Consider the following 27,425-nt stretch of genomic DNA (forward strand, 5'->3'; position numbering starts at 1 on the left):
TGTGTCCACATGGGGGCAGCCATCTTGTGTGTTAGAGTGATGGTCAATTTGCATATTTCTCTTTTATTAGATAGGATAGAGGCCTAGTGCACGGGTGGGGGTGGGGGCCAGCTGATTTGCCCTGAAGGGTATCCCGGATCAGGGTGGGGGTTCCCTTGGGGCGTGGGGCAGCCTGGGTGAAGGGCCTGTGGTGGTTTGAAGGCTGGCCACGCCCCCATGGGGTGAGGGTCCCCACTGGGGGGTCGTGGCCAGTCTGGGTGAGGGGCTGATGGCTGTTTGTAGGCTGTCCAAGCCCCCCAGCGGGGACTCTTACTCCATGGGGGTGTGGCCAGCCTGGGTGAGGGGCTGAGGGCTGTTTGCAGGCTGGCCACACCCCTTCAAGGTGGGGGTCCCTGCTGGAGTGCCTGGCTAGCCTGGATGAGGGGCTGATGGCTGTTTGCAGGCTTGCCAAGCCCCCCAGCAGGGACTCTTACTCCATGGGGGTGTAGCCAGCCTGGGCTCCCAGCCCCCCTTTTTTTTCTTTCTTTCTTTCTTTTTTTTTTTTTTCAGCGCTTCCTTTAGTGGAGGCCAGAGCCAGTGGACGCAGGTATCTGGGATTTATTTATCTTCTATAATTGAAACTTTGTAGCCTTGAGCGGAGGCCAGGGCTGGCCAGGGTGGGTGGGAAGCTTGGCTTCCTCCATCGCCGGGGGCAACCCAAGCCTCCTGCTCGCTCCAGCTCCGTGGCTGCCGCCATCTTTGTTGGGTTAATTTGCATACTCGCCCTGGACGTAGTGGAGGTATGGTCAATTTGCATGTTTCTCTTTTATTAGTGTAGATTCCTATTACTACTAGTAATAGAGTGGGGATGAGATTCAGGAACAGTCTGTGAACAATGAAATATTAACAGATTTTTGCACACATGGAAATGTACTTGACACTGGTGAACAAAATATGGAGACATTTACAATCTTTTTATTCTTCTGAAATATCTCTTTTGTAACTTAATTTCACATAACTTAATACAGCTTTGGGAGTGTGAGAAAAATGCCAGAATTGAGCTAACACGTAGCTTTCTGAGACCACAGCTACAGAGAGGAGCCTCCCTGAGCTGGCTTCCCAGGCCAGGTAACCAGACTGCTCAGCTTCAGAAAAGCCTTGCCCCTTTGGAGCCGACCTTTGGGCACCCGAATCCCGTGAGGCTGCTCCACACGGGGCGCTTTCTGGGTCCTCGAGGGTTCCTGTCACAGCCCCATCATTTCGCCAGAAGCCCAGGTGGTTAATCACAGGTTCCTGGTGTGCAGGACCTCGTTCTCACATGTCTGATCTGTTGGTAGGAACATTTCAATTCCAGGTAATCCTGAGTGCATAACCCTAGAAGCTGATGAGGTTTTCAGAGTGTTGGTTGAGATTGATGTGCAGAGAAATGAAGGGAAATTGGTGTGAGCCATTAATGGCATGTCCTGCTCAGCCTCTCTTCAAGCACTCAGTAGCCACACGTGAAGGTCTCCGCCTATCGATTGTGCCGCTATCGAGGAGAAATGCCTGTGGGCACTCACCTGGGCCCGGGGAGAGCTCCCAGCGACATTTCCCTTTTTGGAGCCGATGTGGTGGTGGACAGGCCTTTGTGGTTCTTACTGTGACTGCAAGACGCAGCTCAGCAACAACCATCGGGGGAACTTTGAAAAACCACCGTGTGTGACAGGTACGTGGTGCGCCCAGGCCATACTGTGAGGTCAGTATTGGTTTGCTATTCATCTGTGAGCCAAATTAATTTCTATTCAGGAATGCCTTCTGATCCAGCAGCCAATGTGGTGTTTGAGAAAGGAACTGTAGACCTCTCCCACATCAGCCCAAACTAGAATGAAGTGAAATCCAGTTCTATCTCCATCACATGGCTCCCGACCATTTGGCAAGAGGTATTTATGGTCTTTATATCAAAAGGCTTTGCTCCCCAAACTAAAACCCTGAGGTGTGACTGCCAGGAAGCAAATGTTAACAGCATTCTGGTTTATCACTGCAGGCTTTTTTCTCATCTTCCCATGACCGAGCTGTTTTAAACTGTTCCGGAGTGTTCCCAGCATCCTCGCCCCTCTTTGATCTTTCCTCACTACCCTCGTCTTCAAGTGAGAAGCAAAATTCAGTGGAAACATAGTTGAAGGGTTGGGGAGACAGAAAAAAGAGAGATGAAAAGGGGCAAACCTTGTCCTCCTAATCTTGTGCCTTTAGGTCCAAGGCAAAACCAGAAAGGACAGTGGTGTCCCCTGGCCTCAGAGTCAGCTGTTGTGGCCTCTGGTCTGAACCCAGGATTGAGAACTAGTGGCAAGTCTACACTTGGGTCTGAAATGCTACTCAGCAGACACTAGAAGACCCGGCCAATTTGGCTTAGCGGTGGCCTCTGGTGGGTGCTATTGGCCTGGTGAACACACTCAGCAAGTGCAGCGGGTCTTTTCATTTGGCACCTGGGCCATAAGGACTGGACTGGAGTCCAGGGGCAGGTGGTTCAGGGCGCCGTCGCCGTACAGCTGCAGGCTGTTGCGGGCAATCAGCTCCCTGGCCATGAGCACAAAGACTTCGTCTATGTTCTTGGACTCCTTAGCTGATGTCTCCAAAACTGCAAGGAGGCCGTATTTCTCAGCCAGCGTGCAGGCATCCTCGAACAGAACATGCCGTTTCTCCCACAGGTCACATTTGTTCCCTGGGAGCGAGAGAGAAGCAAATATTGCATTGAGTAACTTAATCTGATTTTTAAAAAATGAACTTTAGAAAGAACATCTTAGTTCAGCAATATGCATGCATGCACTTCTTCCCAAATAGTAATTGAGGCCCAATTTAATGAAAATGAAACCACATATGAATGGAAACAGAGCCACTATCTTAATTCACTGTTCTTAAGATCTTTAAGAGCTGTGAGGGATGGACCAGAGGTATGTGTGTTATTGGCCGGGACAGGTGGAGCCTCCATATTCTTGGGAGGGGCCATCTCTCCTACGTGAGACAAGATAAGAAGGTGCCAGAGCGATTCCCTCTTGCTTCTCTCTTCTCCCTTCAGATCTCATTCCTCTTTCTCCCTAACCACAAAGTATTGGACACTGAGATAGAACCTGGTCTAGCTGGAACTTGTGGTCAGGATTTCTTGGGTTGAAGCTGTGGAATGTATAAGGAAGGACTTATTTTGTTAGCTGTAATTTGCATACAATAAAATGCACAGACTTGACACTCAGTGGGTCTTGATGAATGTGTATGCAAGTGGTTTGAGATTATCCACTAGAATGAGACCATTGCAAGACCATGCAATTCTGCTCCCAGGTATGTACCCAAGGGAAGTATGAGCCCATGTACATCCATAAACATACAAGAACCTTCAGGGCAGCAATTTTGCTAATTGTCCCAACTGAAAACAACTCGAATGTCCATCACCTACAGAAGGGGAAATAAAAGTAATGCTGAGGGAAAGAAGCTTAGACAAAATGACACTCGGTACAATGCCATTTGTAGAAGGATTAAAAACAATAGCAAAATAGAGCTGCTGATAAAGAAAATGGAATGATGTCATAAAAGCCATGATGGGCTTACTTTGGGGGAGAAGATAAAGTAATTGAGAGGGACAGGAGGGGGAGCTGGGGGGCAGGGTGCATTCTTTCTTGACCCAGGTGGCATTTACACAGGTGTTCCCTTTGTGATATATCAGTGTTTGCAAACTTTTCTCTGTATGCACTATGTCCCAATAAAAAAGATTGAAAAGATACTTTCTCCTAGAGCCGTGGTCGGCAAACTCATTAGTCAACAGAGCCAAATATCAACAGTACAACGATTGAAATGTCTTTTGAGAGCCGAAAACCGACTTCTGCGCATGGGCCACGAAGTTTCAATCGCACTGAACGTGCGCTCCCGCACGTGGTATTTTGTGGAAGAGCCACACTCAAGGGGCCAAAGAGCCGCATGTGGCTTGCGAGCCGCAGTTTGCCGACCACTGTCCTAGAGAGTAGGCAGACAGCTCTGTTGTGGGGGGAGGGTGGTGTTCAGTGGGTGGATGGATTGAGCAAAAAGGAAAAAAAGAGAACTCATGGACATGGACAACAGTGTGGTGATTGTGAGGGGGGATGGGGGAGGTGGAAGAAGGTAGAAGGGGGATAAATGGTGATGGAAGAAAATAAAAGAAAAAGAAAAAATACTCAGCATCATAGGCACCAACCTGGTCATTGACAAAGCTAGATTTTTATCATAATTCTCCCCAAATAAGGTTAAATCCAAGGGCCATTACCCTTCCTGGGGCTGTGGTAGGCTGGAAAATGGTCCCTAAGGACATGGTTCTACGCCCTGGGAGTTGTAAATGCTACTTTATCTGCAAAAAGGGTCTTTGCAGATATGATTAAGTGAAGAATCTTGAGCCCTGGAGATAATTCTGGATTAGTGGGGTAGGCCCTACGTGCAATCACGTGTAGTCTTGCACGAAGGGGATAGAGGGAGACCTGAGTACACACACAGAGGAGGTGATGGGAAGTCAGAGGCAGCCACAAGCCACAGAACGCTGACAGCCACTGGACCAGACAAAGAACAGATCCTCCCTTAGAGCCTCCAGAGGGAGTATGGTCCTGCTGACACCGTGATTTCGGCCCAGGGATACCGATTTCCGTTTCTGGCCTCCAGAACTGAGTGAGAACACACTTCTGTTGTTTTCAGGCACCCAGTTTATGGTAATTAGCAACTACAGGAAACTAACTCAGGTATGTAGCTTCAAGAAAACTGTATGCGTTTTTATAGCTTGTGAAGTTTAAGTTCAGGACATAGCCCTGCTTCTAGATCAGTGGTTCTCAACCTTTCTAATGCCGCGACCCTTTAATACAGTTCCTCATGTTGTGGTGACCCCCAACTATAAAATTATTTTCGTTGCTACTTCATAACTGTAATTTTGCTACTGTTAATGAATCGTAATGTAAATATCTGTGTTTTCCGATGGTCTTAGGCTCTACAGCAGCGGGTCTCAACTCGACCCACAGGTTGAGAACCGCTAGCAGGGTCGCCTAAGACCATCGGAAAACACAGATATTTATATTACGATTCATTAATAGTAGCAAAATTACAATTAAGAAGTAGCAACGAAAATAATTTTATGGTTGGGGGTCACCACAACATGAGGAACTGTATTAAAGGGTCGCGGCATTAGAAAGGTTGAGAACCACTGTTCTAGAAGATAGGTGTGAGGGTCCCTTGGGACAGGGATGCTTCCAGAGTAGGAATCCCTGAGCCAGGAGTCTAGGCCACCCCTCACTCTGATCTGTGGCTTCTGGGCTGGCTGCACTGGTTCTGACTGCTCCTCCCACCTGCCCCAGTGCCACCCCTGGTTAACTGACTGTCCCCGGGTCTGCCTCCAACAGCTGGTGGTTGCAACCTCAGGACAAGCCAGGACACTGGCGGGAGGGAAAGAAACTTGTGCTTGCTCCTGCAGTCTGAGTCTTTGCTCGCTACGTGTTCTGTGTGGACACCAGAGATGCATGGGCCCTGTCCCCAAGAAAGGGATTCTTCATCTTGTTAGGGGGGCAAGAGAGACACTTGGACAATTAAAGAGCCAAATGGCCCGAGCCGGTTTGGCTCAAGTGGATAAAGCGTCTACCTGAGGACTGAAGGGTCCCGGGTTCGATTCCGGTCAAGGGCACAGGCCTGGGTTGTGGGCTTGATCCCCAGTGTGGGGCGTGCAGAAGGCAGCCGATCAATGATTCTCTCTCATCATTGATGTTTCTGTCTCTCTCTCTCTTCTCCCTTCCTCTCTGAAATCAATAAAAAATATGTAAAAATAAATAAAATAAAAATGAAGAGCCAAATGCCCTGGCCAGTGTGGCTCAGTGGATTGAGCATTGTCCCATGCACCGAGGGCTCGCCAGTTTGATTCCAGATGAGGGCATATGCCCAGGTTACGGGCTTGTCCCTGGTAGGGGGTGTGCAGGAGGCTGCTATTGATGTTTCTCTTTCCCTCTCCCTCTATCTCTAAAAATCAACAAAAACATTTAAAAAATAAAAAAGAGCTATACAAGAATTTGCCCATCTAAGACAGGCCATGAAACAACACATCCTAAGGACCAGGTGAATGGTACAAGTTATTAGCCTTACAGGTGTACCATCCCTAATCCACATTTCCCAAATACAAAAAACTTGGAAACCCCTAAATTTTTTGGTAATTTATCTGACAGTAAAATCTGCCCTGCACTGGCCATTTGAAGTTTTTATTCAACCTGCTTTGTATAACTATTCAGATATTTCACTGCATATATATTAATGCATTTGACCATGGGATGTTGGCCCAGACACTACTGAGGGTGTTAGGTAACATAGCATTCAACAAATTCTGGACTCTGAAATCTTTGGCCTTAAGGGTTTTCACTGAGGGACTGTGGATCTGTAACTGTAAAAGAATTTCGGTGGCCCTAGTTGGTTTGGCTCAGTGGATAGAGTGTCGGCCTGCGGACTGAAGGGTCCCAGGTTTGATTCCGGTCAAGGGCACATGCTCAGGTTTTGGGCTCGATCTCCCATAGGGGACATACAGGAGGCAGCTGATCAATGATTCTCTCTCATCATTGATGTTTTAATCTCTCTCCCGTCCTCTCTGAAATCAATAAAAATATATTTAAAAAAAAATGAATTTCGGTGAAAGGTTTGCCCGAGATCCTAAGGGGATAAAATATCAGATGCTGAAGAAAGTTATGAGACGGAGCAGCCAGTATAACCTACAGAAGGATGTTGGCTTCTTGACCCCTCACTCTGAGGAAGTTCTGAAGAGTTAGGTCAGGAACAGAGCTGAGGGGACGAGAAAAAGATACGAGGCCAGCCAGCCATCTCTGGGAGAAAGCAGGAGTCTTATCAGTTGGGTTCAGGAATTTGTGGGTTATCTGGAGGGCCATGGGGACCAGCGAGGATTTTAAACAGAGGGACATCGCATCACCGAGGAGCTGAGCTTCCTGTGAATGGCCGGACGGGGAGGAACAGTAGGAATCAACGCACAGCCATCTCTTTGCCATTTGTGTGGTGGGAAGGGGCTGGGGTAGACAGAATGGAAAAATAGTAAAAGGGACAGGAACACTTCCATAAGGGAACAAGACATTTGACTTTTCTAGGTTAAGGCAGGGAAGCCAATGGCAGAAAACAGAAAGCCCCCTTGTATTAGCCCTGGGGTGATGGGGACATGTCCAGATCATCTTTAGGGGCATTTCTAGAATCAATTAAGAACTGGGGCAGCGTTGCTCAGTTGGTTGGGCATCATTTTTAAAAAAATATATTTTATTGATTTTTTTTACAGAGAGGAAGAGAGAGGGATAGAGAGTTAGAAACATCGATCAGCTGCCTCCTGCACACCCCCCACTGGGGATGTGCCCAAAACCAAGGTACATGCCCTTGACCGGAATCGAACCTGGGACCCTTCAGTCTGCAAGCCGACGCTCTATCCACTGAGCCAAACCGGTTTCAGCTGGTTGGGCATCATTTTGTGCACCAAAAGGTTGCAAAACTAAAACTAGAGAAATAACAGAAACATTAACACTTTTCTGAATGTACAATAGGACTGCTCACATTTCCAGCTGCAAGTTCACTTTGTGCAGTTGAAGTTCCTGTTAGTTTTGATGTTGGTGTGTTAAGATTCACGTAGGGTCTTAACAGGTATAAGAAGTCATTCAAGCCCTGGCTGGTGTGACTCGGTTGGGCATTGTCCAGTGTGCTAAGAGGCACCATTTTGATTCCTAGTCAAGGTACATGCCCAGGTTACAGGCTCGACCCCCCAGTAGGGGGCGTGCAGGAGGCAGCCCATTGATGTTTCTCTCTCTTCCCCTCTCTCTCAAAAATCAATAAAAACTTTTTTTTAAAAAAGAAGTCATTCAAGGGTGTGTCGGGTGTGTAGTTACATTCATCTGAATGGCTCCCTCCGGGGTTTGGAGCCGCTGCCCGTGAACCTCAGCCTACAGAGCACTTTCGGTGTGGTCTGCACAGACTGTCAGCAAGCCAGCTGGGGCTCCTGCACACAGAGGTCTGGACCCCGTCCCAGGTCTCCAGAATGAGAAACTCTAGGGTGGGGCCTTGGGATCTGTATTCTTAACAAGTTCACACCACCCCCTCTCATTTTCAAGTGAATCTGGTGGAATTTCTGGGCTGGATGCTTTCTGAGGTCCTCTCACCATTTGCACTTTATGATTTCATGCTCCCCTGCCACCGGAAACACACAAAAAGCTGAGTGTCTGTCAGCAGAGGGGGCCAATAAAACAAAGTTAAACCCTTTGAAAACTCCATACCGATCAGCATAATGACCAGGTTCGCAGCTCCGTATTTTTCAATCTCGTGAATCCAGTGAGGAACGGACTCAAAGGTGGACCGCCGGGTGAGGTCGTAGGCGATGATGGCCGCGTGGGCGCTGCGGTAGTAGCTCTGGGTGATGGTCCGGAAGCGCTCCTGGCCTGCGGTGTCCCACACCTGCATCTGGAGATGGGCGGGAAAGCAGATGGCATCAGGAGCTCCCACACCCGATGGGGACTTGCTCACTAAGTTGTCTGCAAAATACAGTTTCCTGGGTTTTACTTGGAGATATCCAAATTCAGGAGGTCTGGGCTGGGCCATGAGTCTGTTTTCAGTTGTGCCAGGGTAATTTGGATGGACTCTCAGGTTTGGGAGCCACCACCTCAGGGATGCGTTAGTTGGAGAGTGGGGATCCAATGCCCTGGTGTCTGGTGTTCTTTCCCCTTTGCATCTCCATCATCCCTTCCTCCAGATTTTGGGGCTTATCTCTTGAACCTGCCCATTGTTATTAACACTGAAAAAGGAAATAATGTTGGCTGAACTGTTTTGATTTTAAAGGACCACTCCACTGTTTATGTTCAGGAGTATCCTCATAATATTACCTCCTAAACTACCATCCCGAGCAATGGCGCCAATCTACACACCTTCTAACAGTGTCTAGGGTACCTGTTTCTTCATATACTTACATTATTTACAACATTTATTTATTTATTTTAAAATATATTTTTATTGATTTCAGAGAGGAAGGGAGAGAGAGAGAGAAAGAGAGAGAGAGAGAGAGAGAGAGAGAGAGAGAGAGATCAATGATGAGAGAGAATCATTGATCGGCTGCCTCCTGCACACCCCCTACTGGGGACTGAGCTTGCAACCAGGGCGTGTGCCCTGACTGGAATTGAACCGTGACCTCCTGGTTCATAGGTCGACGCTTAACCATTGAGCCATGCCAGCCAGGCACAAAGTTTATTTTTTAAATAAAGTTTGCAAACATATACAAGACTAGAGAGAATAGAGCAATGAACCTTCATATACCTATCATTCCAGATTCAGTAATTATTCAATAATTATCAAGATTTTGCCACTTTTGCTACATCTAGCTTGTTCTGTTGATTTCTTTGTTTTTATTCTTTAATTTTTTTTTAAAAATCCTCATCTGAGGATATTTTTTTCATTGATTTTTTTAGAAGAGTGAGGAGGAGGGAGGGAAGGGGAAAGAGAGAGAGAGAGAGAGAGAGAGAGAGAGAGAGAGAGAGAGAGAGAGAAACATCTATGTGAGAGAGATGCATTGACTGGTTGCCTCCCGCACTTCCATACATGCCCCAACCAGGGCCAGGGATTGAGTCTGCAACCGAGGTACATGCCCTTGACCCGGAATTGAACCCTCTAACCACTGAACACCCAGCCAGGGCTCTTTGAGTTATTATTTTATTTATTTTTCTTGTCTGCAGCATCATACATGATCATCCAACTGCCTCTAGAATGTTCATACCTATTACTGCAAATTCAAAGCCCAGGAAGAACTCCTCCTGGGAATTTACTTTAGGTCAGTGAGGTATTATTTTAAAGCAAATCCCTGACTTCATGTCATTTCATCTCTGCTTACAATGATGTACATCCCTATAAAAACGGACATTTTCTTTCATACCCACAATGCCATTATCACTAATAAACTTTCTGATAACTTCTTGGTATTATTTAATGCCCAGTCCATATGAAAATTTTCCTGATTGTCTCCAAAATGTATTTTTACTATTGTTTTTATTTAATCAGGATCCCAAACAAGATCCATTTATTACATTTTTACCCACACTTTTTGATCTTTTCTAATCAAATGGGTAAAAGTATTTTATTGTTAGCTTATTGTTTATTTAATTATGAATGAGGATGGGCACCTTTACATAAATGTATGAGCTCGTTCTTATAAAATTTGTGAAACAGCAGTTTTGTTCAATCTGTGAATAGCCTACTTTTTTGTGTGTGCTTGGTTGTTTAGCTTTTTTTTTTCTCAGTTATTTATCAGGGCTCTTTTCATGTTAAAGCAATTAGCCATTTGTCAAGTCCCATATATGCAAATATTTCTTTCCAAGTGTCATCCATTTTTTGACTTGGTTTAGAGTGTTTTTGAATATGTAGAAATGTTACCTTTATATAGTTACATAGAAATATGTACATTTGACCTTAAGATATTTAGACTGAGCAATATTTTCCCTTATGGCTTCTAGTCTTTTCCACATTATTTATTTATTTTTAAATTTTATTGTTGACACTATTACAGACATCCTGGGTTTCTTATCTTACTGAAAAGCCCAATTTCCTCATTCCACAATGATAAAAATGAATACACCTATGTTTTTTCCTGGTACTTTTATGAGTTCATGTTTTACATTTAAATCTTTTATTCCTCAGGCATGTGTTTCGGGGTTAGGAACTCTGGCTAAACTAGGAGGAGCGAACCCCATGCCCCTCTGACCTTCACTTTCTTTCCGTCGATGTCCAGGGTGCGCACAGTGAAGTCCACCCCAATCGTGTTCTGCTGTGTCTCCGTGTAGACCCCGGATTTGAAATGCTGCACTACACAGGTCTTCCCCACGTTGGAGTCCCCGATGAGGATGATCTTGAACAAATAGTCGAAGTTCTCATCTGCTGCCCTGGCTGAGCTGGAGAATTGCATGGCGCTGCCTACCTAGAGTGGAGCTGGGAAGAAAAGGAGGAATTCAGCATCTCTTTAGTGAGCACCCACCAGGCACCAGGCACTGTTCAAGGCACTTGGGGTCCAGGACAGGACAAGGCAGGGGGAGATCGTTGCTTTCAGAGCACTAACATCCTCTTGGGCCCTGGCTGGTTTGGCTCAGTGGATAGAGCATTGGCCTGTGGACTGAAGGGTCCAGGGTTCAATTCCGGTCAAGGGCACATGCTGGGGTTGCAGGCTGGGGTGTGCAGGAGGCAGCCAATCAATGAGTCACTCTCATCATTGATGTTTCTACCTCTCCCCTCTCCCTTCCTCATGCACTGGGCTTCTAGTATATATATATATTCTCTTGGTTGAAGGGCACTAATTACTGGTCAGGTACAAGGGAGCTGCCCCCCTAAGCTCACATCTGCCTTAGGTGGGTTGACAGTACTTTAGGGGTGCCCTCAGGATGAAGAGGTCCTACTGCCATTCTCTGCTGGGCCCACTACTCAGTCATCAGTCAGATGACAGCATTGATGGAAAGCCTAGTCATTGAGACCAGGGGCTCCGTGTGCCATGGAGCGCCCACTCAGCAGGAGGATGGCAGAGGAGATGCCCACAGGAGTGTTTTTCCTGCCATTCTTCAGTTGATGGACATGCCTAGCTTTTCACCTGGGAAGAAGGACTCCAAACTACTGGGAGGCCGAATGTCCAGGCAACCAGCAGCAAAGGACTGACAAGATCGGACAGAAAAGCCAGTTCAGGGAAGAGGGACCTGGTCTTTTTCTTCTGGCTGGCACCTACTTTTTCTTGATGAGGAAATTAGGATTTTGAGAAAAACCCCAAAGAAAACTGTAGTGAGAATGTTTATGGCATACTTCACCATAAGCTGGAAAATAAAGTTGCTAAGTGACAGTGTTTCCCACACTAACTGGTTACATCAAAATTATTTGGGGAGATAATTAAAAAATACATATTCCCCAAGCCCATCCCAGATCTGCTAAAGATATTTAAAAACCTGCGTACACACACATGCACACACTCGCCAGGTGATTCTGATGCCTGCCCAGCCAGGTTTGGAAAACACCGATCAACACAATCACTCGCCTGAAATTTTATTCTCACCTTCAGCATGTCTGCCCAACGATTCACCTCTGCTTCCATATCACTGAGCTGGAGGAACTCACTACCTTCTGCAAAAATCCATTCTGTGTGTGCAGCTCTAACTCACCTGGGGTTGAAATCTACCTCCCAGGCTTCCGTCTGTTGACCCTCGTGCTAGGCCGACTGGGCAGATTCCGATTCCACATGCCAGCCCATCAGATATTTGGAGCGCCAAGCATATCCCCTCCAGGCAGCTGCCCTGAGGCCTCAACTGTTCCTCATAGACGATTGTGTTGGGTCTCCTCATAAAAATACATGAAACCTACCCCCATTTGATGATTAAAGTTGGTGTGCTGCACTGCAAGTTTGCTCCTGCCTTACGATACCCTTCTTCTCTCCACCCCCCCCCCCCCCCCAGTTGTACTTTATGGTTTTCTTTAAAGTCATGGGAAAGGACAAATCTACATCGTTACACAAATTAAAATGCACACAGATATCCAGCCTACAGAAACCCCATGCTTCTCCCAAATCACCTGTGGCTCAATGATCCGGCAGACAGTGGACACATCCAACCACTTTGTTTGCGCCCTCCGACTTTTCAAGTGGAGAAAGCCATTCCACTTCCGCGTCTTATCACTACAACTTGAGCTGAAATCTCCCTTCTGTGCCTCACCCCACCACAGGAAGTCCTCAGAATTTCCGCCACAGCCCCTTGAACCCAGCCGGCACGTCCTGCCAGGAGAACGCAGCGTCCACCTGAGACGCCCTCCATCCTGCATCCGGTGGCCTCCACCCTCCGGCTCACCTGTCGCTTACCTGCCGCGCGCTCTCACTTCGGGGCGAGCGGGGAGGGTTTTCTTTTCCTCCTTGTTTTCCTTTCCAGCCCTCCGGGCCCCTTCTTCCTGCTGCCTCGCTGCGCGGTGGGAACTGTAGTTCAGTGCCCAGGTGCCAGGTTTGGCGGCCTGAGAAAGCGAAAGGAAAGGGGAGCCCCCCCCCCCCCCCCCCCCCCCCGCCCCTGAGCCCGCAGCCGCCGCTGGGCGCACCGCACCGGCGAGGCGCTGGCCAGCGCTGGCCGCCCAGAGTCTGAACATCCGTCATCTTGCAAAGCCAGGTAACTCGGCCAAACCTCGCAAACCACCCTGTCCCTCCGTTCTACTCACTTTCTCTTATGCAGCTTCCCCCCCTCCCCGCCCCGATTTTTCCTGATGTCCCCTGTTTGGCTGGGGTGGGGGCTGGAGTGGGGAGAATACAATGTAAAGGACACAGAGCTGGGTCTTGAGTCTTTGAATTGTTTTGTGGATTTGAACGACTGTTCTTGAGGAGCCACGAAGAGAAAGGTGTTCCAAGGAGAAGATTAAACAAACGAAAATAACTTTGCCTTTGTGCGGGAAGAAAGAGCTGGAAAAGCATTTGTGTCTCCCCCTCAAGTACTCTCCCACAGAACAGAGGTGCATTTCTAGGTCCCAGGAAACAGAGTTTATCAGTCCCCGATGCTGGCAGAAGAGACAAAGCCCAGGTGAATGTTCCTTAGTCTCCCCCCTGAAATCTTCCTTCTATGCCCCACCCCACCACAGGAAGTCCTCAGAAAGTCCATCCACAGGTCTGAAGGGTCGCTGGTTCTCGGACCATAGGATTAGATTTTCTCCACTATGGAGAAGGTCACATTTGGCCGTTAAGCCATGTAGGTACAATATGCAAAACAGAGACATCCGGTTGATAAAATATTTAAATTGGTATACTGTTTTCAAACTGTGGGCTGAGACCGATTCATGAGTCCTGAAACCAGTTTTAGCGGGTTGCAACCAGCATTTTTACAGAAAAGGTTCGCAAAAAATTCCAGAATGTATCTCATGTAACCAGGCTCAGGATTGTTCTGCGAACTCTTTGGGTCAGTTGCAGACCTGCCTGTGTGTGTGTGTGGGGGGGGGGGGGGGGGGGCGCCGGGCGGGGGGAAGGGCGGTGCACGTGAGGTAGAATGCATTTCTTCCTGTGGCTGAGGTCTAGAAAGATTGAGAAGCACTGCAACAGAGGACAATTTATTCAATATCCAACCACACTTTTTTTCCATGATTCCTTCAGATGATCTTTAAAATATGATTTATTTTGCTCCGAATTTCACTTACAGATAAATTTCGGGGAACCGCTCTTTTGAGTAAGGTAACCCCAATGCTGGCAGGTAGAGCAAGAAAACAAAGCCCCTGCCACAGGCTGCTGCAGCAGACTGCTGAGAGCCACGGTCCTAGGTCTGTGATGGGAAATGAAATGGAGGCCAAGACCCACCACAAATGTATGGGCAGGGGGCAGGACATAAAACCCATTAAATGTCAATGTCTGTGAGGTTAGCCATCAAATGTTTTCTTCTCCCGGTAATGCTTACTGTTAAAGAAAAAGAAGAAAAAAAAAAAGTCAGCGGACTCAGACCCACTACTTGGAGAACATCTAGACTCTAGATTCTAGAGTAACATCCAATGGTAAAATGTCCAGATGTTTATGGAAGCCAAGGAGAGATTCGGCTCCCTACTCCGACCTTCATCCTCAGTGTGGCTATCAGTGCAAAGAGCATAGCCTGGGCCATGGGGAAAAGGCTTTCTGGGTGGTGGTGGCAGCCAGGTTATATACTTACTTTTTTTAAAATTTTTTTTATTTTTTGTTGATTTCAGAGAGGGAGAGGGAGAGATAGAAACATCAATGATGAGAGAGTATCATTGATCGGCTGCCTCCTGCACGCCCCCTACTGGGGAATGAGCCTGCAACCCGAGCACGTGCCCCTGACTGGAACCGAACCTGGGACCTTCCAGTCTGCAGTCCAAACGATCCATTCCTTGAGCCAAACCAGCTAAGGCTATACTTACTTTATATACACGCATGTACATATACAGTATACACATGTATTTCACAATATATACATTTTACAATTTTTAACCATTTTAAGGGTATCATTCTGCCCTAGCCAGTATGGTTCAGTGAATAGAGCACCAGCCCGTGGACTGAAGGGTCCCGGGTTCGATTCTAGTCAAGGGCACGTACCTCAGTTGCAAACTTGATCTGGGCCCTGGTCAGGGTGCCAGCAGGAGGCAACCAGTCGATGTTGTGTCTCTCTCACATCGATGTTTCTCTCTGTCTGTCCCCCTCCCACTCTTTCTAAAAATCAATAGAAAAATATCCTCGGGTGAGGATTAACAAAAAAATTAATTAATTAATTAACTGTACCTTTCAATAGTATGACATATATTCACATTTTTGTACAATCATCACCACCATCCATCTCCAGAACGTTTTCATTATCCCCAACTGAAACTCTATATCCACTAAACAGTAATCCCATTTTCCCTTCCTCCCAGCCCCTGGTAACTACTATTCTACTTTTTTTCCTATGAATTTGATTACTTTAGGTACCGCACATAAATGGACTCAAACAATATTTGTTTTTGTGTGTGGCTTATTTCATTTAGCATAATGTTTTCAAAGTTCACCCATGTTGTAGCATGTATCAGAATTTCATTCATCTTTTAAGTGTGTGAGTAATATTCTACCATGTATTTTTAAAAAAAATAAAAGTGAAACCTTTGGCTGATGTATCGTTGCTCACCCTGATATCACATTTTCCCAGATACACTCTTAGTTGAATAGAAACAAAACTACTACTGCATTGCACAAATTCCCCTCCCTCCCTTTTCTTTCAAAATTTCTTTCTGCATACGTTTAAAATACATGTACAGTATCCTATATAATAAAGATGTAATATGCAAATGGTCGTTACATAACGATGGACCGAAAAACGACTGGATCACGGATCACAGGAGGGTGGGGCAGTGAGCTACGAGCTGGCGGCGGAGAGCTACAGGAGGGAGCAGGGCAGCAAGCTATGAGGGGAGGGTTAGGGGGAGCTACAGGAGGGCGGGGCGGCGGGCGGAGAGCTACTGGAGGGCAGCAGCGAGCTACTGGCCCAGGGATTCTAGTATATTTATAATGACTAAATAGCCTGTAGCTAGTCTCACAGCTCAGGAATGTTTCCTCCAGGACCTGGTATCCATCTTTGAAATGCAAACAACCAGGAAGATAGTGTCCCTAACACACAGTTTCTGTGTAAGGGTAGGAGCCTAACTTTTTTTTTAAGGGATTATAATTTTATTTAATCATCTGCAAACCAGATGGGCTGCCCAAAATGGCGTCAGTTTAAGACCCTAACTTTTGTGGGCACTTTGCTCCAATCTGCAAGACTATTTCCTGTCCTAAAGGTATGGAAATTGGTTTTTCCCCTGGATAAACCAACACAGGTTTTGTCTCCCCAGTTACCCTGATAAAGTTAGGATGTGTGACCTTGTCATGTCCTTGTCAAGTCCTCTCATTTGAGAACATGCTTTTTAATGGGTTGTCCTGGCTTGGCTATATAAAGGGGAGATTCCTTTCTGTCGTTGCAATCTTAGTGCATTGCCTGTAAAGTGCATCACATTCTGGATTAAAGCTTATTTAATAACAAAGCTGTTTCCTAATCTATTACTTTTGTGGAAAGACTTCTGGGTTGGGAGTTTTTTGTTTTTTTCCTCCTAATTATATTTCCCCAGTAGTTGAAAGCAGCCCAGAAGGACAGAGACCCTTGTTCAAAGTTGAGTGTTGTAAGACCTTTAATGTTTGCTTGAGGCCGCCAGGATCTGAACATTCATTTATTTGAGTAGGTGGGGTGCGACATAGAACAGTGAATGATACTGGTAGACTATGGGCAACTGTATTTAATCAAACAATCTAAAGCCTATGCCTTCGGTTAGTAGCACACTTAGCAACACGTTGCTTTCTATGAAAACAAAGAGCGATAAAGCTTTTTGAAAAAAAGGTGATGTATACATCATATCAAATTATATCTTATCTCTCCTTCACTGCTTTTTTCCAAACGATCCTGGGCCATATACTGCTCTCCCTACCCCCGCCCCCGCTGCGCTCCGCCCCCAATCCCCTGTCCCAGCTCCTATCAGCAGCCGGGTCCACGGAGACCTCCCCCGCCCACTGCTATAAGCAACCCCCGCCTACCCAGTCCCCCGGCCTTCGCGGTCAGACTACAACTCCCAACATGCCACGGGGGACCGCGCGGGTCACGTGGGCGTCCGGAAACCCTGGCCGCAGCGCTGGGGGTGAGGTGGCGGCGGAGGCGGGCAGCGGGCAACGGGACCAAGCGGCGTGAGCGGAGCAGCTGGTCGGAGAGCAGCGATTACTGCAGGTTTCGGGTGCGCGAGCCGCGGCTGCAGGGCGCCATCCTAGAAGGGGCGACGGCGGGGTGGGGGCGCCGCACGCGAGGGCAAGTCCCAGGGGTTTCCAGGAGCCGGGAGGGCGAGGCGGAGATGCCGAGGGTGGCGGCCGGTGGGTGTGGCGCCGCGGGGCGGCCGCGCACTCCTTCCACCCCGGAGCCTGGCTCCTCGGTCCCCCTACCCCCGCCCCGGTGCTGCGGGCCTGGGGGAGGGGGGCGGGCGAGGACGGCAGCGGGAGGTCCGGGAGGCCCGAGGGCCGCGCGGCGGGGGCTCCCGCGCGCCTCGCACTTGGCCCGGTGAAGGTGTCCTCCCCGGCAGGACGGGGAGGCTTTGGGAAGGGGTGTACAGAGGCCACCGAGGGAGAAGGGGGTTAGTGGGAGACCTGGGTTTGTTTTTTGGCGACATAGTCTCAGTCGAGGAATCTGGTCGAATTACGTATTCTTATTTGCAGATGGGGTCTGTTTATTCTCACTTTTGACAAGAGGACAATGGGAATGTGTCCGCGAGGCTTTCTGAAATACGAGATTGTGGGTGAAGTCATGGCAACTTTTACTGAAATGTTTATAGGGAGGAGGAGATGTTCCTGGGATGAGCAAAATCTCCTTCTGAATCCCAACCTTCTTTCTTCAGTGTCTTGGTACTTGAATGATTTCTTTCCCATTCGTTGGCTGATTACTGTGGGTCCGACTCTGTACTAGGGACTCTATACTTATGTGATCTTTTTTTCTTTTATTTTTTCATGTGATCTTTAAATGAGGAATTGGAGGCTCAAAGAATTTAATTAAGTGGAGGGTCTTGGGTTCCAACTCGAACTTGATGCTTTTTTGTGGGTCACACGTGGCTTCAGGTGACATCATTCTTCTGTTACTTTTTGATTTCCACCAAAAGACCCAGAAACAGCTCTTTAAAAGTAAAGTCAGTGCAATATTTGTTGCTCTCTCGCTGTTAGGATCCAGTGTATCACTGAAGGTTTTATTTGGTCTCTATTCATTTGTGATAATGAAATGCCACAGCAATGACCATTAACTAGAGTATAAGTCATTTGCCTAGGAGAGGGAAATATTTTATCTTGAAAACTTGTTGTCTTTGGAATGTGTTCAAAATAGGTGGGAAGAATGTGGTTTGGGGAACCTAGAATAAGATGAGAGAATTTACAGATAAGTGCTAGGTATTTTACATTTGTGGTAATGAAACAATTTGAGAAGAGAGAACAATTAGAGGAAGACTTGAGTTTTGAATAAAAGGATTTATGTGTTACAGGTAAACGGCTTCAAATGAGATAATGCGGGATAAAAAGACACTTGTATAAATGTTGAGCATTGGGGTGCTAAATTACAGCATATACAATACTGTCAAAATAGGTGAACTCAACTATCCATTTAATAGTTTTTCACCTACCTCTCTATACTTTGAGTTCACATAATATTTGTACTTTGCACATGTAAAAACCGAAGTCTAGAAAGTGAAGTAATTGCTCATCTAATGTCCTCATTTGAGAGTAGTGTGTAAGAGACCACTGTTACTAATAAGGTGTATTTTTTTCCCATCCTGGATTTATATGTTTTAAGTTTAAGGTGAGATGTCTTATATTTTAACGTTTTCCTTGTATACAGTATAACCGAGGGGCTAGGGTCAGGTCTGGGTTTGATTATTCGTGTCATCTTTTGAGAGAAAGATTACTTTCTAAAATCTGTTTTCTCATCTGTGAGATGTTATGAGAACTAAATGCATTAATGCATGGCAAGTAGCACAGTGCCTGGCACTTGGAAAGCCTTCAGTGTTGGCCCTCAGTCAAAGAATCATTCATGCAAAACATCTTTACTGATCGCTCTAAATGTTCTGCTAGGTGCTGGGGATAATAGCCTCGGACTTAAGACCGATAAGGCCCCTGCTTTGATAGAACTTAACGGATGAACAATAAAGGGGTAAACAAACCAGGTAATTAGATTGGGAGAAATGTTATGAAGGGAAGAAACAGATGAGATAGGTAGTAGTAACTGAGGGAAACCATTTTTTTCTTTTTTGATGAAAGTTCAACTATTTTTAAAATTGATTTTTAGAGAGAGCGGAAAGGAAAGGGAGAGAGAGAGAGAAACATTGATATGAGAAGGAAATATCAATCTGCTGCTTCCTGCATGCCCCCTTGGGGGTGAGGGAAATGGAGTCCGAAACCTGGGCATATGCCCTCACCGGGCATTGAACTGGCAACCTTTTGGTGAATGGGAGGTTGCCCAGCCCACTGAAGTCACATTGGCCAGGGCTGAGGGAAGTCATTTAAAATAGAGTGATCAGGATAGATCACTCGAGAAGATTACTTTTGAGGACAAGCCAAGAAAAGGAAGAGCAAGCCATTTGCAAAGAACCAGGAGAAAAACATTTCAGGCTGTGAAACAGCAAATGCAAAGACCCAAAGCAAGAAGGGAGCTTGGTGGGTTTCCGGCCAAGAAAGGGATGAGTGTGGTGTGGGGAGATTAGAGTGTGGAGGCAAGGTGCTGGCGAGGGTGGAGAGCAAGGTGGGCAAGGAGTAGGCAGGGAGTGTGCAGCACCTCCTTGGATCCTGGCAAAGGGTTGGGATGTCCTGTAGACTGGAATGTGGCAGCTTTGTAGATGAGGATGCGGATAGACCCCCAACCTCTGATAAGTGAAGGAGAAAATGGTGCAGGATAGTGTGGGTCACATGCCATCTGTGTATGTGTGAATGTGCAGGCCTGTGCTGGAATGTATAGGATGCAGAAGCAAGGGTGACGAGAACAGGGAGCGAAATGTCACTGTTACACCCTTTGCTGTCGTTTTTTCTTTTTTAACCTTTTTTTTTTTTTTATCCCTTTGCTGTCTTTTTAACTTTCCACCATATGCATGTAGAACCTATTGAAAACTAATACAATAAAATAAAAAATAAGCCCAATCTCTCAGTCATTGCTTAGGCAGCCCCCTCCTTTATCCTTGGGCTCTTTCTGACAACCCCAGCTGTCAACTCTACTGCCCCCCATCCCTTCATCTCCCTACTATCCAGGCTTGACGGCCATGGCAAAGAGGTTTGTGTTTTTATCTGAATCTTGGAAAACCGTCAAAGTGTGTTAAGCAGAGGAATGACAGCTAACGTATACTTGAAGATGTATTTCTGGCCCATGTGTGGAAAATGATAGTGGGGGCGGGGTAGATGTAGAAACAGTGAAACCCACACAGGAGGCTGTGTGGTTGGCTTGGTGGGGGATATGGTGGTTTATCTTACCGATGACAGTGGGGATGGAGAGGGAAGGTTGGACCTGGGATGTATTTTGGAGGTCATAAGGACTGAGCTTAGTATGGGTTATGTGTGGAAGCTGAGAGAAAAGGAGAGATGAAGGATACGGCCTGGTTACCTTGGGAAATGGAGCAATGGTGACACCGTTTGTTGAAGTGGGGCATACTGGGGAGGATTCGGTTTGGAGGGAGGATGAAGAATTCTGTTTCAGGTGCAGGGAGGGGTATCACGTGGTTGGTTGCTGTACTGTCGGGAACCCTGGAGTGTCTGAGTTAGAGCTATAGATCTGGGAGTCATTGACCGAAACCCTGGTACTCAGTGGAGGAGGAGAGAGAGAATGTTGGAAGTTGAAAGGGAGAAGTGTGACTTCGCTGTCTTCGAGGGTGAGAAAGCAAAATGATTAGGGAAGTGTAGGCTTGCTGGGCAGTATTGCATGTCCTTTGAGGTTTGTGGTTTTGAATCTAAAAAGTGAAACCAGCCAGAATGTGTGATTTTCCTCTGGCAAAACTCAACTGCTTGGGCGCAGGGAAGGAGCACAGAGGCAAGCAAGAAAAAGAGTCCCATAGGGAGATGGTTCAGATTCTAAGTTGGTAAAGAGGAAGGTATTGGATAATGGAGAAAATGGTGAGGTGACCGAATTGGGAGCCTTGCTGAGGTAAGACGACTGTCGGAGTGGGCAGTATGAAAGAAAGCAGTTTTCTGGAAGGAAGGATGTTTGAAATCCAGTTGGGGAGGTGACTCAGTTACTGGCCATGGCAGGGACCAGGGTTGATCATGGGGTAGGTTTTCATTGTGGGGTAGAGGCAGAAGTTGGTGGTGAACAGGACAGGGATGTGATCGATTAGCTCCTGGATGTTGAAATGAGACGCAGGCGGTGGTGGGAGGAAGCGCAAGGCAGGAGCCATCTGCAGGGACAGGGCAGTGGTGGGAGATGAGATGATGACAGCTGTCAGCACAGTGGGCAGTGAAGCCCAGGGTGTGCGTTTCAAAGAAGCTGGGGTTTCACAAGGAGGAAAAGTGGGTGTGGGAAAAAGATCGCTTCTCCTTGAGAGACCTCAGAGGAGGCAGGCAGGAGTTGGCTATGATATAACAAAGCTTATTAACCGCATATCTAGATTCCTAGAGAGCATGGTAACAGGTTGGGGTTGGATGAAGACTGAGCCACATGAGATGTATGCTGGATGCTTCATGTCCCTTATCTCCTTTCCTGCCAATCTTTCCCCTTTCCACTCTGTAATCCCATAGTCTTATTAATACAAGACAACTTTAAATTTTGTTGTTTGGGTTGGAATGGACTCTAAACATCAACAGCAAGTGAAAATTTTAGAAGCTTTTATATTCCACGGCAATGTCTATAAGGGAGAGCTTGCCTTCTATCTGGACATGTTACATGTGAAGCCATATTTTATTATGCATTGATTATACAATATGTTCCATTCTGGAAAATACCTTGTATGAGGGATATGCTAGAACCCAAAACAAGCTTAATTATAAATCAGATGAGTTAGTGATAGGAACTTGCTTTGAAAAGTAAAACATGTTCAGTGGTTGTGGATCCTCTGTGATGGGAAGGATCTTATTTTTAATAAGATTTGTGTTTTTTTTTAAAGATAATTCTTGTTCTCACATGATAGTTGTATCAATTGAGTATTCACCATCCATTGAGAAAATACTAAATGACAACCTACTGTGAATTCAGAAACACTGAAATGAATTTTGATTGTATTAATTATAACAGCATTTCCATACACTTGAAAAATTTAGACATCTGTTTATATTTAGAGCAGGAAAAAAGATGGTTTTCAGAAAGTAGGATGTGTTTGATGGTTTCAGATTTGGCAAAAACTCTGTGTGCTTCCCCAGAGCTCATAGATTATTAGAAATCACTGCTGTGATGTAGGGTATAGAAGTGCAAGGTATTATTATAATTACATAGGACCAGATGTTATAGTAGTATTCACTTTAAAAGTCATTCTGCCAGTAGCAGGTGAATATTTAAAACCACTTTCTCCATGTACTTATTAAGCCTTTTCTCCCCCATCACTGTAGCCAAGGAAAAGGTGGTTTATTTAGAAAGTAAATCCAGGTGGTCCAAAACAGCTTGTTAGTCATTAAAGCTATTAATGTAACTGTACACAACCTGAAATACACAACCATTATTGCCGAAGTGATGTAATCCTAACTTGTTGGAGTGTACATTTTTGGAATTATTTTCCCGGATAAATTATTGAATTTTATAACCCATAACATTTCCTGAAATACTCAGCACAGTGTTTTGAGGGGTGAATGTGTTCAAAGAGCTATTCTTTATAAAGAATGGCTGAAGTTTCCAATTGTGCCACTTGGGTCGCATGTTTAATTTTGGGAGTGGAGATAAATTTAGCAGTAATGCTAATAGCTCTTGGTTTGGTAACTTTCTGGAATTACAGACAGCAGGATTATTTGTTACATTTTGTAAATGGAATTTTACAGTCTTACTCAACTCATAATTTTGTTAAAAATTTTCAGGGACAGTGGTTAAATGAAGTTAGTTACATTCTGTTGATGTGGGATTAATCCTGGGCTGATCAGTGACTAAAATAATTACCTTAATTCTTTGCATAAATTGTTTATTTTAGTTTCATAACTATTAGGGATAGGCCATCTGCAATTCATAGAGATTGACTTGTCCAAGGGCTCACAACCATTAATTGAAACAGTTATAATGTTTATCAAGAATGGCCTTTGGGCCGAAGCCGGTTTGGCTCAGTGGATAGAGCGTCGGCCTGCGGACTCAGGGGTCCCGGGTTCGATTCCGGTCAGGGGCATGTACCTTGGTTGCGGGCACATCCCCAGTGGGGGGTGTGCAAGAGGCAGCTGATCGATGTTTCTCTCTCATCGATGTTTCTAATTCTCTATCCCTCTCTCTCCCTCTCTGTAAAAAATCAATAAAATATATTAAAAAAAAAAAAAAAAAAAAGAATGGCCTTTGGCCTTAGCCAGGTGGCTCAGTTGGTTGGAGCATCATCCTGTGCTCCAAAAGGTTTCGGGTTTGATTCCCGGTCAGGGCACATACCTTTGTTGTGGGTTTGATCTCCAGTCGGGAGTGTACTGGAGACAACTGGTTGATACTTTTCTCTCCTTTCCTCTCTCTAAAAAATCAACCAAAAAAATATACTCAGGTGAGGATTAAAAAAAATAAAGAAAGGCCTTTCGCCTGGGTCTTGCAGCATTTAAACTTTGGATACAGCACCAAGCTGTGACTAGTGAAAACGGGAGTATAATAGCCGTTACAGGGAGCACAGCCTTGAAAGCAACGCCCTGTGATTTGCTAATTCAAGTATTGGGAGCTTTTGAGTTTGTCTTCTACCTTGACTATTGTAGTGCATTTATCATTCAAGTCATTTTGTTAATTTAATTTTTCCTAATATGCAGATCAATTATAGGACTTTTTCAGTGCTGTTGGATGTTTCCCTCTTGATTATAAAAGTGATATACACATTTATTGTAGAATTTTTAGGGAAGTATATAAAAAATTAAAATTAATCCTAATCCCACTACTTAAGAAGAACTAGTATATTCCCTACTTATTTGTAAATAGTATGTAAATATGAATGGGGGGAAATGGGGGACATATGTAATACTTTCAACAATAAAGAATTATTAAAAAATAGTATGTAAATATGGAGTTCATTATATTTATACTTTTCATTTGACATTTTCTCATGTTACTAAAAAAAGTTAATTCATCATGTTAAATGATTATAAAATATTTGGCCACCTGGATATACTGTAATTTAATCATTCCATTCTTATTGCATATTTAAGTTGTTTCTGCAGACTCATAACTGGAGACATTAAGTTAAGATGCTAATTTTATGCTTCATTAACTTTGGCTGTGAGAGCATGGATGCAGCTTTTATTTTTTAATTTATTTTATTATTATTTTAAAATATATTTTTATTCATTTCAGAGAGGAAGGGAGAGGGGGAGAGAGAGAGAGAAAAAAACATCAATGATGAGAGAATCATTGATTGGCTGCCTCCTGCATGCCCGCAACTGGGGATTGAGCCCCCAACCCAGGTATGTGCCCTTGACTGGAATTGAACCTGGGACCCTTTAGTCCACAGGCCGATGTTCTGTCCAACTGAGCCAAACTAGCCAGGGCATGGATGCAGCTTTTAGAGAGGACTTTCCCTTTGAAGTAGTGGAGAGATGGCATAGGAGTGGCCCTGCGTCTTTTCCCTATTCTCTAAGATGGACACAATTTCATTTCTTTAAAATAAAATAGCTTCTTGCCATGGCCAGGTGGTTCAGTTGGTTGGAGCATCGTCCTGTACAGCAAGCGGTTATGGGTTCAATTCCCGGTCAGGTTAGGGTGCATATGGGGGGCAACTGATCGATGTTTCTCTCTCTCTCTCTCTCTGTCTCTTTCACCCTCCCCCCTCCCTTTCTTTCTCTCTAAAAATACCAATAAAGCATATCCTTAGGTGAGGATTAAAATTAAACAAATAAGTAAATAAAATAAAAAAGTTCCTTTGACACTTTGTAAAAACTAACTTTGTTTATTAGACCTGAATTCATCTTGTATTTCTTTAGGAATGGATCCCTAGAAATTATTTTTGTGTCAAAGACACTTCTTTGTTGTTGTTGTTGTTTTTAAATATATGTATTTTTATTTCACAGAGGAAGGGAGAGGGGGAACATCAGTGATAAGAGAGAATCATTGATTGGCTACCTCCTGCACACCCCCTACTGGCGACCAGGCCCACAACCCAGGCTTGTGCCCTGACCGGGAATCGAACCGTGACTTCCTGGTTCATAGCTCAACCACTGAGCCACGCCGGCTGGACTGTGTCAAAGACTCTTTTTAAAAAAATGTTTTATTGATTTTTTACAGAGAGGAAGGGAGATGGATAGAGAGTTAGAAACATTGATGAGAGAGAAACATCGATCAGCTGCCTTCTGCACACCCACTTCTGGGGATGTGCCCGCAACCGAGGTACATGCCCTTAACTAGAATCGAACCCAGGACCCTTCAGTCCCCAGGCCGACGCTCTATCCACTGAGCCAAACCGGTCAGGGCTGTCAAAGACTCTTGATGAACTTGGCCAGATTGTCTTCCTGTAATACGGTACTAATTTTCACTTCCATCAACATCATATGAGAGTTCAGAAATCATTGGACTTTGAGCTGCATTGGCCACAATCTGTTGTGTTTTTTAAAATTTATTTATCTTTATTGTTGAGAGTATTACAGATGTCCCCCAGGCCACAGTCTGTTTTAACTATGCAAACATTTTCTTGCCTTTATTAGCATTTTTTATATTCCTAGTGAGATATTATTTGGTAAATTTAATAGCCATTTCATTTCTTCTGAATTGTCTATTCATTTCCTTTGCTCATTTTTTTTCTGTTAAAGTGGGTGATTTTCTTATCAGTTTGTATGAGAGTTCTTCCTATTAGGGTGTAACCTTTGGTCAAGGATTTCTTTTTTTTAAAGGACTAGCTAACTGCTGTAAAACGTAATTATCCATCTAGTTTTTCTGGTGTCAGCTAGCCCACAAGATTTTTTTTTCAAGGCCTGATTTTATGCTGGCTGACTATAAGCCTAAATAATTCAGTTTTTGGATAAACTGAGTAATGTTAATAACGTGTTTTGCCTTTCCAGAAAGAAGAAATGGTGTAAGCCATTCACTATCCAAATTTTAAGGTCAAAGACTGGAAGGAAGGTCAGGAGGAACATGGCCTGGCCAAGTATTTTTCAGAGAGGAACTCTGCTGTCCCGGTTCAGCCATCATCATGTTGTCGTGTTCCTGCTCACTTTCTTCAGGTAAGTGGATTGCTGCAACTGTTGCTGTTTTGTCCTTTCGAGGGAGATACTTATTGCATGGCGAGTATCTCATGCAGGAACTTGTATGGACTTACCATGAAATAGATTAGTTACTCCTCTTGTACTTCTTGATAGCTCTAATAAAGTAGTTCTTGGGGGCTCTTTTGCCTGTATTTGGCAATGTCTGGAGACATTTTTGGTTGCCATGCTATTTGCATTTAGTGGGTAGAGACCAGGGATACTGCTAAACATCCTACAATGCACAAGACAACCCCCCCACCCCCCCAAATAGAGAATTTGGGGGCCTAAAATGTCAGTGGTGCTGTGGTTGAGAAACCCTGATCTAATATCAAGTCCTGTATTTGTTAAAATGAGGAGCTTGAGAACAAAGGGTGTGCGTGTTCAGGGACCGCCCTGTGCCCCCTTGAGTAGTAAAAATGGTCTGAGACAGTTGTGAGGAACTCTAGTAACTCATGTGAGGTCCCTGACCAGTCAGTGTGACTGAAGAATTGTCCATGTTTGTGATTCTGTGGCCCTCGGTGGCCCTCTGTAGTGGTCTGTTGATGACACAAAGCAGGCCTTTTGGTGTTAGGGGCATGTTACTCATAACCCTGTGACTCAACTATTTTGATTATTTTTTCTGAATAGATTTTTTTCTTTATTGAAGGTACCACAAATGAGGATGACGGTTTTTTTGTTTGTTTTATTTTCAAGTAGAAATTAGGAAAATGGTTCTCTAATTACGTAAGAGTTGATAGGTAGTTTTAGACGCTTGGTTTAGGGAATATCCATTATCCATTTGTGAGGGGTGGGAGGAAGCAGTAGTATGAGGAAATGCGGGACCCAAAGAAAAAGCTACTGCCCTGGCCTGTGTTGGTGAGTGGTTGGAGCGTCAGCCCTTGTCCCTAAGGGTTGTGGGTTTGATTCCTGGTCAAAAACACAGTACTTGGATTGTAGGTTCCCTCCCCACCCCTGGTGGTGACATGTGTGGGAGGCAACCAGTCGATGTGTCTGTCTCACATTGATGTTTCTCTCCCTTGCTTCTCCTCCCTTCCACTCTCTCTGAAAAGCAATGGAAAAATACCTTCTTGTGAGGATTAACAAA

The 27,425-nt window shown here is 45.3% G+C and overlaps 2 protein-coding genes across 4 annotated transcripts in view; one reads left to right on the plus strand and one right to left on the minus strand.

The window, feature by feature from the left end:
• Positions 1-943: 943 nt before the first annotated feature.
• RAB19 (RAB19, member RAS oncogene family) lies at positions 944-12,926 on the minus strand. Of its 2 annotated transcripts, none has more exons than XM_079785637.1 (4): positions 12,842-12,926; positions 10,721-10,944; positions 8,253-8,436; positions 944-2,677 (listed from the first exon to the last, which is right to left on the minus strand). In XM_079785637.1, the coding sequence occupies exons 2-4, from the start codon at positions 10,919-10,921 to the stop codon at positions 2,409-2,411; spliced, it is 654 nt and encodes a 217-aa protein (XP_079641763.1). In that variant the 5' UTR covers positions 10,922-10,944; positions 12,842-12,926; the 3' UTR covers positions 944-2,408. The 2 variants fall into 2 exon arrangements, with proteins under 2 accessions (XP_079641763.1, XP_079641762.1); XM_079785636.1 differs by lacking the exon at positions 12,842-12,926 and adding an exon at positions 12,559-12,736.
• Positions 12,927-17,125: 4,199 nt separating this feature from the next.
• SLC37A3 (solute carrier family 37 member 3) overlaps positions 17,126-27,425 on the plus strand; it is a 49,804-nt gene continuing 39,504 nt past the window's right edge. The window contains exons 1-2 of one of the 2 annotated variants that reach the window (XM_079785634.1): positions 17,126-17,244; positions 26,159-26,320. In XM_079785634.1, the coding sequence (XP_079641760.1) occupies positions 26,232-26,320 (89 nt within the window). In that variant the 5' untranslated portion in view covers positions 17,126-17,244; positions 26,159-26,231. Of the gene's footprint in view, positions 17,245-17,623; positions 17,903-26,158; positions 26,321-27,425 lie in introns of those variants that run through there. The other variant, XM_079785635.1, reaches the window with a different exon arrangement.

Source organism: Cnephaeus nilssonii (assembly GCF_951640355.1).
Source record: "Cnephaeus nilssonii genome assembly, chromosome: 12".
NCBI classification, from domain to species: domain Eukaryota; kingdom Metazoa; phylum Chordata; class Mammalia; order Chiroptera; family Vespertilionidae; genus Cnephaeus; species Cnephaeus nilssonii.